The sequence below is a fragment of the Entelurus aequoreus genome, linkage group LG22 (genome assembly GCF_033978785.1).
Source record: "Entelurus aequoreus isolate RoL-2023_Sb linkage group LG22, RoL_Eaeq_v1.1, whole genome shotgun sequence".
Taxonomy (NCBI): domain Eukaryota; kingdom Metazoa; phylum Chordata; class Actinopteri; order Syngnathiformes; family Syngnathidae; genus Entelurus; species Entelurus aequoreus.
The window spans coordinates 2,707,087-2,725,455 of NC_084752.1; the positions used below are offsets into that span (position 1 = coordinate 2,707,087).

Here is an 18,369-nt window from a genome sequence, read left to right on the forward strand (position 1 = left end):
TTAAATCAGCTCAAATATACCTACACATGAGACATAATGATGCAATATGTACACTACCGTTCAAAAGTTTGGGGTCACCCAAACAATTTAGTGGAATAGCCTTCATTTCTAAGAACAAGAATAGACTGTCGAGTTTCAGATGAAAGTTCTCTTTTTCTGGCCATTTTGAGCGTTTAATTGACCCCACAAATGTGATGCTCCAGAAACTCAATCTGCTCAAAGGAAGGTCAGTTTTGTAGCTTCTGTAACGAGCTAAACTGTTTTCAGATGTGTGAACATGATTGCACAAGGGTTTTCTAATCATCAATTAGCCTTCTGAGCCAATGAGCAAACACATTGTACCATTAGAACACTGGAGTGATAGTTGCTGGAAATGGGCCTCTATACACCTATGTAGATATTGCACCAAAAAGCAGACATTTGCAGCTAGAATAGTCATTTACCACATTAGCAATGTATAGAGTGTATTTCTTTCAAGTTAAGACTACCAGTAGTTTAAAGTTATCTTCATTGAAAATAAGGACATTTCAATGTGACCCCAAACTTTTGAACGGTAGTGTACATACAGCTAGCCTAAATAGCATGTTACCATTGATTAGCTTGCGGTCATGCTCTGACTTAAATATGCCTGATTAGCACAACAACAAGTCAAAGCGCACCTTTGTGCATTCACGCACAGCATAAAACTTTTGGTGGAAAAAATGAGACGAAGAAGGAGTGGAAGATTTGAAATGAACACAAACTGTTGCGTTTGTTTGTATTTTTCCCCCCATATGTTTCCATTTTCAATCCTTTTTTAAAAATGCTCCAGGGAGCCACTAGGAAGGCACTAAAGAGCCGCATGCGGCTCGAGAGTCGCGGGTTGCTGACCCTCGAGTTAGACAATGTCAATAATATGTCATTAGACATTATTATTGTTGTTGACGGTCATTTTTAAAAATCAAAATAATCACACATTTGAATTTAGATCAATCACAGTAAATTACTTGCATTCATAATTTTAATTAAATTTAAAAAGACCCCGGTATTTTTCACACAAATGCAATTTTATTGTCAGAATGTCATACAGAAACTATTTTTGAAATACTTCACTTGAATGCACCTCATTTGATTTGGATGTATCTAATGTCGCATTGGGGTCCATTTTGAAGGTGAAATTTGCCAGCGAGCACTCTCGTCTCCTTACTCATCTTTGCACGATACGCCAGTACAGTAGTAAGAGTGCGGTCATGTGACTGCCAGGCTCAGTTTGATTGGAGATATTGGAGTCAAAGGTCACTCGTGCTTACGTTGGATTGGTGAAACTGACTCATGTGACCGAGGTCTCTCCAACGAGCCAAATGAAATGCATTTCCAAGCAGTAATCAATAAATATAATGATACGAAAACAAATGTCGTGATCCAAATAGAGTTGTACAGTATACCGGTACTAATAAAGTATTGCGGTACTAATCAATTGAAATCGGTACTATACCACCTTTCAAAAGTACCGGTACCGCTATTTCATCTGAGTGCCACTTTGTGGCGGGGAATACAGAGCCGAGACGCATGATGTTGAGTGTGTCAAAACACACACACAAAGTGCATACAACTAATAACATTTTGGAAAGGAAACATGGCAAAAAAGGACAATTGTACTGGTTAGTAAAGAGTGTGGTGAAGTACAATATGGAGGTATTTGGGCTTCAAAACTAACAATAAAGGTGACTCTTTAAACATGGTGGCACCGCGTTGCAAGTACTGTTTTACACCTTTCCTGCTTGTCGGCTCCCAGACCGTGGTCGAGGAGAGTAACCGAGACCTTCCACTTCACAATGGGTCCGTAAGGCTCCGTCTTTTGGTCGGAATGACAAGGCCGTCGATTAGTTACAACTTTGATCACTTTATTTATAATTTCCACAGGGCACGACCGGACATCCACCATGCTATTGACACTCCTGCACGTGCTAGCGCTACCTCTCCTAAATTGCCCACTCCCTTACTCACGTCACTCACCCCACATACTGCCATTCTTAAAGGAGCACATACGCTACTCTCACAACAGCTGCTTTAAAACACGCCTCGCCAAACGTGGCTATTAGTGTTACCACCTTTGCTTCAAACTTAGGTACACATTTAAATAATAAGCATTCAGAGTTATAAAAAGTGACAGGTAATAATGTAGTTGTTACACCTGTCCTGCTGTTCGGTCCGGTGCAGACCGTAGTCAAGGAGCACAGGGACCACGTTCCCTTCAGGGTTGATGCCATTTCAATGCCTTTTAATTGATATTTTAACCTCGTAAAATTATTCTTTGACTGTGAGTGTTTAATGTAGTGTAAGATATTATGTTAAAATAAAGCCAATATTGACATTTTTCGTAGTTCCCTTTATTTGGAAAAGTATCGATGTACATTTTGGTACCGGTATTAAATTATTGGTATCGGGACAACCTTAGATCCAAATTAAATTTACCGTAACGTAGTAAAAGTATAATTTCTTTTTCATAAAATTACTGTCAAAATTCCAATGTATGTTGCATTAAAACTTCTCTGACAAGTGCAGTTTATTAAAAAAGAGACTTAAATAAAGGTAATGGAGTAAATGTGGTGCGTTACTACCCACCTCTGCTTATTTAGTTTTTTTTTCCCGCTTTATTGCTATGCAATGCATGGAGCATGGCTGCACTGTACAGTAAAGTGTATTGAAGCGACATTAAAGGTATTCTACTCTAAAGTATATGCTATATACCGGATAGTGACGTTCTAGTTCACTGAAACTTAGGAGCTTAGTTGACAAGAGAACAATAAAGATGCTGTGAGTTAAAAAGTGAGCGTGAAGGAGAAAAGCGCATACAAGTGCGGCGAGAGCAAGACTGCAGGTTGATAAGTGGCAGGCTGAGGAGGAATACATAGGAGGCTGTCATGTTAATTACCGAACACGATTAGGTTCTTGGGGGAACTTAGTCTGGCGAGCGTGCGGCAAACCCGACCATATGGAGGGATGACTCGCCATGGCGCTCCCCTGAAGCTCGTGGCCCGTCTGCTGACGAACCCTGCAGCTGAATGCGGAATGAGACTTGCCAGGCCTAATGTTCTACACGTGTGCCATTTACGCCATAAAATAAATCTGATCACTGTTAATTACCGTGGGCCTATAATCAGGCTATACACACACACACACACACACACAGAAGAGGTGATTAGCTCTGCTTTAAAAGCATGGTGAGGGATTTGTGTGTTAAAGACATCTTTGAACTCCTTTCATATAGAGGATCTTTGACTATTTTTGCAGGAGGTTCTTGACAACTGAAGAGCACTCCTGTCCTTAAGATGATCTTTGACTATTGTTTGGCAGTAGCTCTTTAAAAATCAGCAGAGCACCGCTGTTATATCTATACTCTATCCTATGTGTCAAAGTCAATAAATTATCTATGGATGATATTTGATTAGTATTACAACCGGCTCGCAGGCCACAGCCGCCTGCACTGCAAAAAGTCAGTGTTCAAAAACAATAAAAAAAATTAGGGGTATTTTATTTGAACTAAGCAAAATTATCTGCCAATAGAACAAGAAAATTGGGCTTATCAAGACTTTCCAAAACAAGTCAAATTAGCTAACCTCAATGAACCCAAAAATACCTTAAAAAAGTATATTCTCACTAATAAGTGCACTTTTCTTGGTAGAAAAAAAGAGACCTTTTTGCTCAATATGTTGAAAAGTATTCTTAAATGAAGTAAATGCTAGTGCCATTATCTTGACATAATGATATGCGCTCGGCATCATGATTTTCTTTTTCATGCTTGAAGTAATAAATTATTCCTTTAAAAAAGTAGTTTTATACTTGTGTGTTGATGACACAGCTTTGCAACAGTTGATATTCTAGTTTCAAGCATGTTTTACTCAATATACCGGTAGGTCATAAAATCTCAGCTACAAACTGTAATATCTTACTGAGATCATTTAGGACCACAACACTTAAAACAAGTAAAACACTCTAACATAAACCGTAGTTTTCGGACTATAAGTCGCAGTTTTTTTCATAGTTTGGCCGGGGGTGCGACTTATACTCAGGAGCGACTTATGTGTGAAATGATTAACACATTACCGTAAAATATCAAATAATATTATTGATGTCATTGACGTAAGAGACTAGACGTATAAGATTTCATGGGATTTAGCCATTAGGAGTGACAGATTGTTTGGTAAACGTATAGCATGTTCTATATGTTATAGTTATTTGAATGACTCGTACCATAATATGTTACGTTAACATAGCAGTTGGTTATTTATGCCTCATATAACGTACACTTATTCAGCCTGTTGTTCACTATTCTTTAGACATTTTAAATTGCCTTTCAAATGTCTATTCTTGCTGTTGGCTTTTATCAAATACATTTCCCCAAAAAATGCGACTTATACTCCACTGCGACTTATATATGTTTTTTCCTTCTTTATTATGCATTTTTGGCCGGCGCGACTTATAGTCCGAAAAACACGGAAATCTGCTTAGTGAGAAGAATGATCTTATCAGACAGAAAATAAGCAAATATCACCCTTATTTCAGATATTTAAACTTACTTAGATTTCAGTTTTTGCAGTGTACTATACAGCATTATTCATATGTGAATAATATAAATATATTATACATATATTCTACATTTAAGTGCAGTCAAGAAAGAAGTTTTGTAAGCGTTTTGAAAACAAATGATAAATGTATGCATTATCCTGTTATATCTCACATTCTATATTGTGTTTTGGAAAAAGGTTGTCATAAACGTTACTTAATTCATAAAAATAAAAAAATAAAAAAAATATGTATATATATTCAGTTATAAACATTCATTCACTTTAGTCTTTCCTTCATGGATCTAAACTTTACCACTGCCGGTATGTTTTTCATATTTTTATTGTAATATTTTCAGAATGTGTTTGTTTTATTTTTGGCCAAAGTAAGACAAAGAAAACAATCTGAAGTTGTCCTTATTTTTTTGTTTTAATGCCATGATTTCAATAGTCCGGCCCGCGTTTGCACGGATTTTCCTCCATGCGGCCCCTGAGCTAAAATGAGTCTGACACCCCTGCTCTATATCTTTGGAGAGTGTTTGCAGAAGGTCCTTCCTTAAAAACAGCAGTGTGGGCCTGTCGTATTTACAATCTGACCAGCAAGGACACATTCCTTTATTGACTTGATTTCAAATTGATTCGTCATTTGATCACTGTTCATTAAAAAGCAGCTGTAATCAGGCCACACACGCATACATGTACAGTATCGCACAAATCTACACAAAAGAGGTGATTGGCTCTGCTTTGGAAGCAGGGGGCTGCAAGGTGTGTGCCCCCCCACCAGGCTAAGGTACACTTGGCATGCAAGAGGGGGATTCTTCAAAGAATAAGTGTGTGCATATATGTATGAGTGTGTGTGATAGCTGGTGTGTAGAGGGACTTAGGAGAAGGACAGCTAGTAGAAGTAAGCTCAGTATATGTTTGTGTGTGTGTACATAGCCCTGAGTCCTCCCACACAGTCTGTTTGACCCCCAGCGCGTATGTGCTTAAACAAGCGCCATGCATCCAAGGCGGCACATGGCTGTGCTTCGTTAATGAGGTGGGCTGTGCGAACGCCGAGTTTCTCATCTAATGAGAGCTGGTAGAAAAAAAAAAACCCGCACCAGCGGAGGCCGTGTCATTAAGGACGTGGACGTGGCTCGGCTCCAGAGGCGCACCGCCGCTTGCATTGTTGACAACGCTAGTTATTTATCAGCCCACACACACGTAGCGTATTCAACGGGCCTTTTCTTAAGCTGCACGATGATGCAGATGAGGAGTAAGAATGTGGAGGATAAATGTCAGACCGTGTTACATTTTTAAACATGCTCCAGGAGACATTCTGACTGGGAGGCCAAAAGAGTGCTAACTCCGGAGCAGATGGTAAACTGCTGAAGGGAGCTGCTGGAGTCAAAACAAGCAAGCAAACAAAAAAAAACAACAACAACAAGATTGTGCTTTTGATTAAAAAGAGAAATGTCACAGATGTTACAAAGTGTGACTTGGTTTTATGATGCATCTTCATTTGATGCTGGCAATTATTAATGAAGGTCAAAGGAAGGACCTAAATCTTTGTTGCACTGTAATTGTACAGTTGACAATCTACAATGTTTATATAGATGGCTTCTCTTTCTTCCCCTCCATTTATCTGCTTTATTTTGTATCTTTAGTTATCATTACATATATGTATTGTTGCATTTGAACAATTGTATAGTTCATAATAGAGGTAAATTATTGTTATTATTCATGATCAATAGTGCTATTTCTATTGGTATTTGTATTGCTCCATTTGTAGTGTAATAATGTTCATTGTCATTTCTGTATTATTATTTATTTCACTAACTGCTTCTGTGCTATCACATTTACCATCATATTTGTACATACCGCATTTTTCGGAGTATAAGTCGCTCCGGAGTATAAGTCGCACCGGCCGAAAATGCATAATAAAGAAGGAAAAAAACATATATAAGTCGCACTGGAGTAAAAGTCGCATTTTTGGGGGAAATGTATTTGATAAAAGCCAACACCAAGAATAGACATTTGAAAGGCAATTTAAAATAAATAAAGAATAGTGAACAACAGGCTGAATATGAGGCATAAATAACCAACTGAGAACGTGCCTGGTATGTTAACGTAACATATTATGGTAAGAGTCATTCAAATAACTTTAACATATAGAACATGCTATACGTTTACCAAACAATCTGTCACTCCTAATCGCTAAATCCCATGAAATCTTATATGTCTAGTCTCTTACGTCAATGACATCAATAATATTATTGGATATTTTACGCTAATGTGTTAATAACTTCACACATAAGTCGCTCCTGAGTATAAGTCGCACCCCCGGCCAAACTATGAAAAAAACTGCGACTTATAGTCCGAAAAACACGGTATCCTATTTGCTAATGTTGTTTTTGTTGTTGTGTTTGCTGTTGTTGTTTGTGTCTCTCTGTCTTGTCCCCACAATTCCCCCCTCTGTCTTCCTTTTCTTCTCTGTCTATCCCCTCCTGCTCCGGCCCGGCTGCACCAAATGATCATTTAAATACATTTAATAAAGCCAAATACAAATAAGGCAACAAGAGAAGTATCCCACACTTCTCGTTTGTAAAGTACATTAGTACAGCTGATATGGGCATCTACATCAACCAGATGATTTGCCTGAGAAGCTGGACAGGACCAAAAAAAAAAAAAAAGTAAATCAATCAATCAATCAATGTTTATTTATATAGCCCTAAATCACAAGTGTCTCAAAGGGCTGTACAAGCCACAACGACATCCTCGGTACAGAGCCCACATACGGGCAAGGAAAAACTCACCCCAGTGGGACGTCGGTGAATGACTATGAGAAACCTTGGAGAGGACCGCATATGTGGGTAACCCCCCCCCTCTAGGGGAGACCGAAAGCAACGGATGTCGAGTGGGTCTGACATAACATTGTGAAAGTCCAGTCCACAGTGGATCCAACACATCAGCGGGAGTCCAGTCCACAGCGGGGCCAACAGGAATGTACAGTTGAACCCTACAGTTCCAACACAGCCTGTTCTCATAAAAAATAATGCAAATGATCTGTTTCCATGTCAAACTATCTGACATCATAAAAAACTTCATTAACTGTAAAGACAAGGAGTGTCAAACGTATGGCAGGTTTAATTCGGCCCGCGAAATTAGTATAAAAAAAATTAAAATTAGCTGCAATTTTTTAATGAAAGAAACTGCTGTTCTAAATGTGTCCATTGGATGTCGCAATACCAAAATAGCAATTTAGAGGACCGTTGACTTTCGTAAACACATTTTTAAATACTTCATGTATAAATACATTAGTCATTTGTTGAGGTAAACATTTGTAGTTTGGCAAAGCCTTACATTGACATTACATGCAAAATAAGGGATTTCAGCTTTCGTAAAATGGGATTTCCAGAACAATCTAGTTAAGTAGCGCTACTTTAAACTACCAGAACTTTTCATGGCAGAACAATCCCCGTCTTGCCCGATGGTGCTTGATGTGAGAGCATCCAGTAGTTGAACGACTGCCCACAGGATGAGCACATTATCACTCAGGTTTGCCCGTGAAGGTTCCAGAAAGCCCGAGGTCTGCTCTGAGATGGTAATGTTGCTCTTCAATCACAGCACGCAGCACCGGCTGACAGCCGGGCGCACAGTAGCTGCAGCAGTAAATGTGATGCCGAGGTGCTGAAAAAAGTTGCTGTTTGGATAGTAAACAGTAGGGGTGTAAAGTTATCTATAATGATATCACAGGCAACACCTGAAGTTGGCTTCCGATTCACCAGGCACCGTTCTTGCAAGGTCTAGACTGGGTGTCGGCAATCCGCGGCTCTCGAGCGCCATGCCGCCCTAGTAGCTCCCTGGAGCTTTAAAAAAAAAAGTATGATAATGGAAAAAGATTAGGGAAAAATATATTTTTTGTTTTAATACAGTTTCTGTAGGAGGACAAACATGACCCAAACCTTCCTAAATGTTAGAAATCCCACTGTTTATATTAAACATGCTTCACTGATGAGAGTATTTGTCGAGCGCCGTTTTGTCCTACTGATTTCCGCGGTCCTTGAACTCACTTTGTTTACATGCCCAACTTTCTCCGACGCTGCCACAGAATGTTGTGTTTTATGCCACTCCCTTGTCTCATTTTGTTCACCAAACTTTTTATGCTGTGCGTGAATGCACGAAGGTGAGCTTTGTTGATGTTGTTGACTTGTCGGAGTGCTAATCAGGCTTATTTGGTCACTGCATACTGCAAGCTAATTGATGCTAACACGCTATTTAGGCTAGCTGTATGTCCATATTGCATCATTATGCCTCGTTTGTAGGTTCTTTGAGCTCATTTTAAATCCCTTCACTTATGTCCTCTGTGTATTTATTTTACATTTGCTTGTCTCTTGACGTATGCAATATTGTCTGCATTTCTGATAGTTGTTTGCGGTGGTTTATAACGGCACACAAACGTTACCCAGCTTGCAAAGATTGTAATTAATCCATTAGAAGAAGACAGCCTGCTGTTTCCTTTAACTTGGACATACACATCCAGGGTTTCCCGCAGCGCTTTGTTGTTAAGGCGGCCGCCTTAACAACAAAGAGCCACCGCCTAAACTAAAGTCTTAACAAGCTGCTCCGCTTAGTTCTGCCTCTGTCAGTACATCTCCGCAGCACCCAGCATTGTCCCACCCACAGAACCATCAGCAGTGCGTATTCAGAGCGTTTGTAACAGCCAATCAGCAGTGCGTATTCAGTGCGCATGTAGTCAGTGCTCACGACAGAGGCAGGCAGAGAGGAGAGACGGTGTGGTGAGCAGAAAGGTGTTTAGCAGGTGAGCATAAGGCAGCGGACTCTCCCCAAATTATAATAATTACTTCCCAGTCAACTACTAGTAACATCACTATGAGCCCGTTGACCTTCTAGAAACATAAGCGGGCAGCTCAGCTCGCTCGCAGTCCTTGAGGTGAAGGCTAATTAGCTTTTAGCGTAACGTTAGCTCATTTTGCGGCGTGTGTGTGTTACGGACAGCAAAGCCCTGTCTGTCTGAGAGAAAGACAATCATTATTGACCTACAGTTAACAATTAAGTTATTTCACTTTACCTTTTTCTGTGTTGATTGAGCTGTGATGAAGCAGCAAAAAAGGACATTATGTTAAATGAAGATTTTCTGTCTCTGATAGTTGATATAATAATGTAACTGCGTCATAAAGCCTACATGAACTCCATGGTGTTCAGGGATGAATAGTCTCTCCTATTGCTATTGTACTATTTTTTCAGCTACAGTTACATTAATCATTAGTAATGTAGCAGCCTAGTTTTGAATGGCAGGGTCCCTGCTATCACATGTTGATAAAAATATAACATTTACATAATAAAAATCAACTACAGGATTCCCAAATGCTGTAATAAATTAAGCATGATGAGTTGAACATATGTCAGCATGTGGCATAACAATGACATACTTAGTATCTCTGGTAACTAGGACTGTTTTGTTTTTACTTTACGGAAAAACTATTGAGATATATATCGTATACCGCCATTCAGCAAATGGAGCAGAAAACACAACCAAAAATTGTAGGCTTCTTCACCGCAGTCTGTAGTCTATTGCCCCCCAGGCTGTGGTGGCATCGACAAGGTGGAGACGTGATGGCGACAGGCCGAGTTACACCGATCCTTACACTCACCCACTTCCTTGCCCGGTCTGTCTGCCGGAGAGACACCAGCTTAACTAACTAATTTTCTGGGGGAAACACTGCACATCTATACCTTTGGCCATTTGTCAAGTGGTGCATGTTTAACCAAATGTTTACCATTTTCAGTACTAAAAGAATAACAGCCCACTGTCCCCACGTCTGTCCTTTCATCTAGGGTAAAATGTGCCTCCTTCCTTGTGAATACAGGACAGATACCCTTGTTTCCCTCCAGTGTTGTTTGCTGACTGATGCGTTTGATTCATGCTATGTTTTTTTTGTAGTTTGTAGTAGAAATCATTTAGTCGTGTAAGTTCTTGCTATTGCTGTTTAATTGTTACCGTATTGGACATAAATGAACTCAAAGAAACTTCCGTCCACATGCTGACTGACTGTCTCGACACAGGCAGCGGTACCTGAGCAGGCCCTCGCCGCATCCCGGAGGCGTGATTGTGAGTTGCCAGAGGACAAGGCCCTGCAGCGCACCTCTCCTGCCAGAAGGCAGCAGGTGGGTCAGCGTCCACACGAATTGTGCTTTTAGCCACTTAGGACGACACGTGTGCGAGCCGCTTTCGCGTCCACCTGTCCCCCAAATTAGCGCTGGTGCGTCAGATCAAAGGCACAGGAGACGCGATATGAAGGCAATGGTCCGTTGACAGTCATGTGATTTATTAGTAGACCCTTCCTTCCCGGCCAACCTTTTGTCCCGGACACCCCCCTCCTTCTGTGAGCGGGCCCGGCGTGTGCTGCTGCTTTCACGCATGCCTTGGGCCCAGGCACCGACTGATTTAACGCTCCAGCAGTACGTTATGAACACTGAGCTTTTGATCTTCTCACTGTTCGCTCTCTTAAGTTTGGCAGGAGATGTTTCTAGATGGCCCGACTCGCCCAGGCACTCGGTGTGATTTATACCACTGTCCTCATTAAAGCTTCAGCGGGAAAGGGAGGGGTCCCCCTCGCTGTTCCGATTGTTTATACATGTAATGCAATTAGTTGGCACCAAATACTAAGATGGTATTGATGTTGTCCATCGTGCTTTCCTGTTGTTTGTTTGCCTAAGGAAACATTATAGATCACATTCAAAATAAGTGCGAGCAAATGTCAATGTATACTTTAAACATCGTAATAGCATTAAAAGTACACGCGTTAGCACAGTGGTTCTCAAACTTTTTTCATTGAGTACACTGCAAAAAGTCAGTGTTCAAAAACAAGAAGAAAAAAAATACAAAAATTAGGGGTATTTTATTTGAACTAAGCAAAATTATCTGCCAATAAAACAAGAAAATTCGCCTTGTCAAGACTTTCCAAAACAATTAAAATTAGCTAACCTCAATGACCCCAAAAAGACCTTAAAATAAGTATATTCTCACTAATAACAAGTACACTTTTCTTGGTAGAAAAAAAAAGAGACCTTTTTGCTCAATATGTTGAAAAATATTCTTAAATGAAGTAAATGCTAGTGCCATTATCTTGACATAATGATATGCGCTCGGCATCATGATTTTTTTTTTCATGCTTGAAGTAAGAAATTATTACTTTAAAAAAGTAGTTTTATACTTGTGAGTGTTGATGACACAACAGTTGATATTCTAGTTTCAAGCATGTTTTACTCAATGTAGCTCATCAAATCTCAGCAACAAGCTGTAATATCTTACTGACATCATTTAGGACCAAAACACTTAAAACAAGTAAAACACTCTAACATAAAATCTGCTTAGTGAGAAGAATTATCTTATCAGACAGAAAATAAGCAAATATCACCCTTATTTGAGATATTTCATCTTACTTAGATTTCAGTTTTTGCAGTGTACCACTTACTTGGCTCTCCAAGTACCACCATAATGACCAACATTAAAATACAGTTGCGTAGTAGGCCTAAATATTCAATTAAAACAAGGCAGAGGTTTTACTCAAAAATTATATGTATTATTTTTGGCCACTGTATCATTATACACAGTTTGAACAGTAACACTGTGTTTGAATATTTCATTAAGTGATTCTTCTGTATTAGTAACCATGTGGGTTATGTTCACAATGCTCCGGAAGACAAGCTAGCATACGTATAATACACACATCCTTAAAGTTTTATAATCATTAGACAAATGATTAATGACTTATAGGCAATTAGTTAAGCCCCTGCTGAGATGTTTTGCTTGGTGGAAGCCATGATTTCTCCAAGCAATCTTGCTCAAATTTTACACTTGTGCTTGTCAGTTCCCTAAAGCTGTATACTGTAATACATTTCATAGCAAATTTGGCTTAAAACACTACAATTACCATAGATGTTTTATAGAGTGCATTGAGCTGTGTGAGAAACTTCAAGTTAATTAACGCTAACCAACTCTATCGAATGGAACAAAAAACATTAGTAAATTTATCCTAGGTTTATTAAACCACTCCTGTAGAATTGAGGACCTTTGACCTGCATTTTTGAGGTCATTTTTTACAACAGCAGAACACTTCTGTCATGTGGATCAGTGGTCCCCAACCACCGAGGACCGGTTGACGCATTTGCTACCGGGCCGCAGAGAAACATTAAATAATTTATAAACGACAACATATTCTTCGACTTAACTTTCGCCTGTCCCACTAGACCAGGGGTCGGCAACCCAAAATGTTGAAAGAGCCATTTTGGTCCAAAAAAAGAAATCGGTTTATAGCCGCAAAAAATTAAAAGCCTTCTATAATGCATGTGAATTTACGAACAGGCGAGGTGATGAATCAGCCAACATCCAATACATCCTCAGACATAATTCCAAAGCATCGTAGGAAGACATTTCCATCAAAGCTCATCAATGACGTAGCAGTTTCAGTGGATATGGAAATGGAGACAGACTCCAACATCATCGCTGTAAACGACACTGACATTGATTCTGCATTAAACGGCATCCTTGAAGCTGCACAAGGAGACAAAACGGATGAAGTCGCCCAAAATCCACTCCCTTCAAAGACAAAATCACAACGTCGAAGTATGATCTGGAGACACTTTGAGCGTTTGGAAAGTTTAGATGCTTGCCAATGTTTGATCTGCAATAAGAAGATAAAGTGGTCTGGGGAGGGCAGCACCAGCAACCTGCACAGACACTTGTCAAAGAGACACCCGCATGTAAATTTGCGGACAGGAAAGGTGCTGAATCAGCCAACATCTAACACATCCTCAGACATAAAGGATGTAACAGTTTCAGATGTGCTCCAGGTTTCACAGGCAACTGCAGGAGAGAGGTGTGCTTTTAAGAGGGAGCTGGAGTTGATAGAAGCTCTAAGGAGTGCACAGAGGGAGGAGGCGCAGGCTCTGGAGCATCAGAGGGAGCTTGTCGAGAAGCTGAGGGCCATCAACGCTAGAGAGGCTGCTCTAGAGAAAGAGCAAATTGAATCTCTCAGAAGAGCACAGCAGGAGGAAGCCCAAAAATTAAGTAGACAGAGAGAAGAGCTTGAGGTAGAAAAGGCAGCATTACAGAGGAAATAAGAACTCGAGCAAAAGGAGCAACTACTTTTGCTTTCAAGAGAACGTCCGACCTCTTTTTCACTAATAGTGAGATTATTTTTTTTAATTGACTAGCTTGACACCAACGCAAATACCTGTTGTCTTTTTCTGTGACCAAAATCTGCCTTGTAGGCCAGTTTTTGCATCTTTGATTTTGCTTCCTGAAGTAACGTATGATTAGTACAAAGTACAAACTGTAAAGGGTAAACAAGAGCATCTCTTGTGCACATTCCTCTACAGGTGCACTAAAAATTCACAGCAACTACGCTACAGAGGGTATTTAAATAAAAGCATGCAATGCTGATCTCCTCATTTCAAACAATTTAATGAAACAAATGCCATAGAGCATCAATTACAGCTTTTCATCGACCTCTTCTGGAGTACAATTACGGGGACGGCGTGGCGAAGTTGGTAGAGTGGCCGTGCCAGCAATCGGAGGGTTGCTGGTTACTGGGGTTCAATCCCCACCTTCTACCATCCTAGTCACGTCCGTTGTGTCCTTGGGCAAGACACTTCACCCTTGCTCCTGATGGCTGCTGGTTAGCGCCTTGCATGGCAGCTCCCGCCATCAGTGTGTGAATGTGTGTGTGAATGGGTGAATGTGGAAATACTGTCAAAGCGCTTTGAGTACCTTGAAGGTAGAAAAGCGCTATACAAGTATAACCCATTTATCATTTATCATTTATAAGTGATATAATGAAGTCAACACATGATGGACGTGTCCGTATTAGTTATATTAGCCTACTATCAAAATGACTTTAAAAGTCTTATACAAGTGTTATAATGAAGACCACACATGATTTAAGTGTCTATATTAGCTAAATTAGCCTACTTTTATTTTTACAACATTGGAAGACATTAGTAAACCTTCTCAGAGGGTTAGATAACTCCTCTAAATGACTGTCTTAGAATGGCCAAAGGTATACATGTGTGTGTCCAAGTTAAAGGAAATGGCGGGCTGTCTTCTTCTAATGAATTTATTAGAATCTATGCAAGCTGGGTAACGTTTGCTGTGATCTGGAACAACATGGCACACAAACAACTATCAGAAATGCAGCCAATATTACATACAGATAATACGTCATGAGAAATGCACATAAAAATTAAATACACAGAGGACATAGGAAATTAAATGAGCTCAAATATACCTACAAGTGAGGCATAATGATGCAATATGTACATAAAACCAGCCTAAAAAGCTCACCTTTGTGCATTCACGCACAGTATAAAACGTTTGGTGGACAAAAATGAGACAACGAAGGAGTGGCATAAAATATGTATTTCTCTGGCATGTTGAAGAAAGTTATACAAACTACGGTGAGTTCAAGGACCGCCAAAATGAGGACAAAACGGCGCTCGCCAAATACTCTCAGAGAATCATGTTTAATATAAACAGTGGGATTTCTAACAATTAGGGAGGATTGTGTCATGTTGTCCTCCTTCAGAAACCCTGTTAAAACAAAACTATATTTTCCCCGCATCTTTTTCTATTTTTATTTATTTTTGAAAAGGCTCCAGGGAGCCAGTAGGGCAGCGCTAAAGAGCCGCAGCTTGCAGACCCCTGCACTAGACACACCAATAACCTTGTTTATAGATGTACAATAAAACTCCTCTTTGGAAGTTGCCATTTGTTATAACTTTGTGACATGATACAATGCACATTAATGAACATAGAAAAATATAAATGTCACAGATTGTAGCCAAAGGCTGATTTCCACCTGCATCTCATTGCAAAGAAACAAGCCTAGGGCTCCCACTAATTCAGCGTTATAGTGAGTTGTATTTTTCACGCACTTATTCTTGCACAAGTGGAAATCCGGTCCATGAAACGAATGCCTTTATTAAACCGGTCCGTGGTGCAAACAAGGTTGGGGACCACTGATGTAGATGATCTTCGATTGACGTTTTTGCAGTAGGTCTCTAAAACAGCAGACCACTTTTGTCATACAAATGATCTTTGATTGGCAAAACACTTCAGTCATACAGAATAATTTTGACTAGCATTTTGCAGCAGTAGCTCCTGAAAAACAGCAGATCACTGTAATATAGAAGATCTTGACCGACATTTTTTCCAGTCAGACTTTAAAAACAGCAGATTGTTTTTGTCACTTCTATGGTCTTCAATTGACGATTTTACAGTAAAACAGCAGACCGTTTTTTGTCTTATTATTGGTATTTTACTACCATTTTTGTAGTAAGTCATTGAAAACAACAGAACACTTCTCTATACTATAGAGCAGGGGTCACCAACGCGGTGCCCGCGGGCACCAGGTAGCCCGTAAGGACAAGATGAGTAGCCCGCTGGCCTGTTCTAAAAATAGCTCAAATAGCACTTACCAGTGAGCTGCCTCTATTTTTTAAATTGTATTTATTTATTAGCAAGCTGGTCTCGCTTTGCCCGACATTTTTAATTCTAAGAGAGACAAAACTCAAATAGAATTTGAAAATCCAAGAAAATATTTTAAAGACTTGGTCTTCACTTGTTTAAATAAATTCATTATTTGTTTTACTTTGCTTCTTATAACTTTCAGAAAGACAATTTTAGAAAAAAAATACAACCTTAAAAATGATTTTAGGATTTTTAAACACATATACCTTTTTACCTTTTCAAATTCCTTCCTCTTCTTTCCTGACAATTCTGACAATGTTCAAGTAATTTTATTTTTTTTATTATTGTAAAGAATAATAAATACATTTTAATTTAATTCTTCATTTTAGCTTCTGTTTTTTCGACAAAGAATATTTGTGAAATATTTCTTCAAACTTATGATTAAAATTAATAAAAATTATTCTGGCAAATCTAGAAAATCTGTAGAATCAAATTTTAATCTTATTTCAAAGTCTTTTGAATTTCTTTTAAAATTTTTGTTCTGGAAAATCTAGAAGAAATAATGATTTGTCTTTTTTAGAAATATACCTTGGTCCAATTTGTTATATATTCTAACAAAGTGTAGATTGGATTTTAACCTATTTAAAACATTTCATCAAAATTCTAAAATTAATCTTAATCAGGAAAAGTTACTAATGATGTTCCATAAATTCTTTTTTTTAATTTTTTCAAAAAGATTCGAATTAGCTAGTTTTTCTCTTCTTTTTTTCGGTTGAATTTTGAATTTTAAAGAGTCAAAATTGAAGATAAACTATGTTTCAAAATTGAATTGTAATTTTTTTCGTGTTTTCTCCTCTTTTAAACCGTTCAATTAAGTGAAAATATAATTAATTATTAATAATAAAGGTAAATTCAGCAAATTGGCTATTTCTGGCAATTTATTGAAGTGTGTATCAAACTGGTAGCCCTTCGCATTAATCACTACCCAAGAAGTAGCTCTTGCTTTCAAAAAGGTTGGTGACCCCTGCTATAGAGTATCTTTGACCAGCATTTTGCAGCAATAGGTCTTTAAAAACAGCAGACCTCTCCTGTCATATAGAGGATCTTTCAGTGGCATTTTTGCAGTAGGTCCTTGAAAACAGCAGAGCTTTCCTGTTGTGTAAAGAATATTTGATTTCCGTTTTTGCTGTAGGTCCCTATAAACAGCAGAAAACTCAAGTTGATTATACAAAATCCAAACCCAGTGAAGTTGGCACATTGTGTAAATCGTAAATACAAACAGAATACAATGATTTGCAAATCCTTTTTAACCTAGAGGAGATCCATCCGGACTGTTATAGCCAGCATGTGTGATGGTATGGGGGTGTATTAATGCCCAAGACATGGGTAACTTACACATCTGTGAAGGCACCATTAATGCTGAAAGGTACATACAGGTTTTGGAGCAACATATGTTGCCATCCAAGCAACGTCTTTTTAATGGGCGCCCCTGCTTATTTCAGCAAGACAATGCCAAGCTACGTGTTACAACAGCATGGCTTCGTAGTAAAAGAGTGCCGGTAGTAGACTGGCCTGCCTGTAGTCCATACCTGTCTCCCATTGAAAATGGGTGGTTTTTTGATTGATTGATTGAGACTTTTATTAGTAGGTTGCACAGTGAAGTACATATTCCGTACAATTGACCACTAAATGGTAACACCCGGATAAGTTTTTCAACTTGTTTAAGTCGGGGTCCACTTAAATTGATTCATGATACAGATATATACTATCATATATACTATCATCATAATACAGTCATCACACAAGATAATCACATTTAATTATTTACATTATTTACAATCAGGGGTGTGGAGGGGGGGGGATATGGACAGCAAGTAGTGGACATAGAGAGAGAGAGAGAGAGAGAGAGAGAGAGAGAGAGAGAGAGAGAGAGAGAGAGAGAGAGAGAGAGAGAGAGAGAGAGAGAGAGAGAGAGAGAGAGAGAGAGATCAGAAGGCATAAGAAAAAGTATCTGCATTTGATTGTTTACATATGATTATTAGCAATCCGGGGAGGGTGTTAGTTTAGGGTTGTAGCTGCCTGGAGGTGAACTTTTATTGCGGTTTTGAAGGAGGATAGAGATGCCCTTTCTTTTATACCTGTTGGGAGCGCATTCCACATTGATGTGGCATAGAAAGAGAATGAGTTAAGACCTTTGTTAGTTCGGAATCTGGGTTTAATGTGGTTAGTGGAGCAATATGAAGCCTAAAATACCATAACGAAGACCCCGGACTGTTGAACAACAAGCAAGAATGGGAAATAATTCCACTTGAAAAGCTTAAAAAATTGGTCTTCTTATTTCCCAAACGT

At 39.0% G+C, this 18,369-nt stretch overlaps 1 protein-coding gene across 8 annotated transcripts in view; it reads left to right on the forward strand.

The window, feature by feature from the left end:
• The window catches only part of LOC133639945 (centlein-like), a 771,455-nt gene that overhangs the window by 649,231 nt on the left and 103,855 nt on the right, over window positions 1-18,369 (forward strand). For 7 of the 8 annotated variants that reach the window (XM_062033668.1, XM_062033669.1, XM_062033667.1 and 4 more), the window contains one exon: window positions 10,614-10,715. The exons of the other annotated variant lie outside the window; for it this stretch is intronic. In XM_062033668.1, coding sequence (XP_061889652.1) covers window positions 10,614-10,715 — 102 coding nt within the window. The remainder of the gene's footprint in view (window positions 1-10,613; window positions 10,716-18,369) is intronic. 8 annotated transcript variants of the gene reach the window in all.